Below are 1,418 nucleotides of genomic sequence, written 5' to 3'. Positions count from 1 at the left end.
CCTCGCCCTCCCTCGCCTCAGCGTCTTCTCCTTCACGGTGGCGCAGACGCTCATTCCGATGTTCGGCAAGTACGTCTAAGGCGGGCCGCCGCGTCTTCGTCTCTCTCGCGCTCCCCGCACGGAGGCGCGCCCAGGTGTGCCCCCCGCCGTGGCTTGCACGCCCGCACCGGGGCCGAAGTGGAAGCTCGCTTGCTTCCTCTTCTCTCTCTCTCTCGAGACTGCGCTACGCTCGACTTTTAGCCAAGGCGTTGCCGTCTCGGGCCTGTTCTCTCTTTTTCTGTGTCCCCGCGAGCCCACTCGCGCTTCCCCCACGTACGCGCGAGAAGCCGTGCTCTTCTTTGCTTCTCTCTCTCATCGTTACCGCCCCTTCCCCCCCTCTACTCGCCCCATCAACACCACCGCTCATGTCCCCCCGCTGCGACGACGTCATGTCTTCTTTCTCTTGCTGCTGCCGCCCCCCATCGGCTGCTCTTCCGCCCCCAAAATACGAGTGTGATAGACTGCTCTCTGGCACTCACTCTGGCTGCGCTCGCAGACTTGGAGACGGTGTCGAAGCGGCAGCGCGCAGCATCTTTGGGCGCCGTTGTCCGAGTCGCGCGGCGCGTGTGTGCCAAATTCTTAGCGGCGCGGCCACTGCCAGAAGAAGTGCGAGTGCGGCGGGCGGCTTGCATGCTTCTTTGCTTGCCCTCCACCATCCTCACCCTTCTCCCCCGCGCCTCGCATTCCCCACCTCTCTCTCTCCCGCTACGCAGTGCGCTGCGTCGTGCACCGGCACCGGGCGAATCACACAATGCTCGCCACCGGCACCTCGACGCACAAGCGTCGGCGCGCCGCCTCGCGTGCCGACGCTGGCCGCAGTGCGCTGAGCAGTGTGCATGCGCAGCCTAGCAGAAGGGTGCTCAGCTATGCAATGCACCCATACGACGACGACGACGACGAGGGCGAGGGCACAGAGACGCAGCAGCGCGACATGGGCAAGGGCAAGGGCAAGGGCAAGGGCAAGGGCAAGGGCAAGGAGAGGCAGAGGCAGAGGCAGAGGCAGAAACAGATGGATCAACGGCTCCTGCACGCGGCACAGGAGCTGCTGCTGCCTCATTCCGTGCGTGGCTTTGCTCTCTCTGCCTTCTAACATTGAACCCTACTGACCCTGTTCCCTCTGTTCAAGCTTCGCATTCTGATCCCTCATCCCGCCTCCTCCTCCTCCTCCGCTGCCGCCTTCGTCGCTCCCGCGCCGCGCCGCTCGACCCGCGCATGCATCGCCGCCGTGCGCCTGTGCCATCTGCTCTGCCCCGACGCGCTGCTGGGCTTGGTCAGGCAGCAGGCCCTGACAATGGTCGCGGGCAGAATGGACGAGGGAGATGGCGTGGCGTGGGTCGTGGCGCACGGTGAGTGTCGAGCAAACGTGAGATGCCAGGAGC

General features: G+C 65.2%; 1 protein-coding gene across 1 annotated transcript; it reads left to right on the top strand.

Moving 5' to 3' along the window:
* Positions 1-591: 591 nt before the first annotated feature.
* On the top strand, positions 592-1,385 carry FA09DRAFT_347468 (hypothetical protein; the record flags this gene model as incomplete). The annotated part of the gene is made up of 2 exons (XM_025744807.1): positions 592-1,099; positions 1,166-1,385. Coding segments are annotated over exons 1-2 (528 nt in total), but the record flags the coding sequence as incomplete, so codon positions are not given.
* Between the last annotated feature and the right edge of the window lie 33 nt (positions 1,386-1,418).

Source organism: Tilletiopsis washingtonensis (assembly GCF_003144115.1).
Source record: "Tilletiopsis washingtonensis strain MCA 4186 unplaced genomic scaffold FA09scaffold_35, whole genome shotgun sequence".
Taxonomy (NCBI): domain Eukaryota; kingdom Fungi; phylum Basidiomycota; class Exobasidiomycetes; order Entylomatales; genus Tilletiopsis; species Tilletiopsis washingtonensis.
This window is presented reverse-complemented; position numbering and strand designations above follow the sequence as displayed.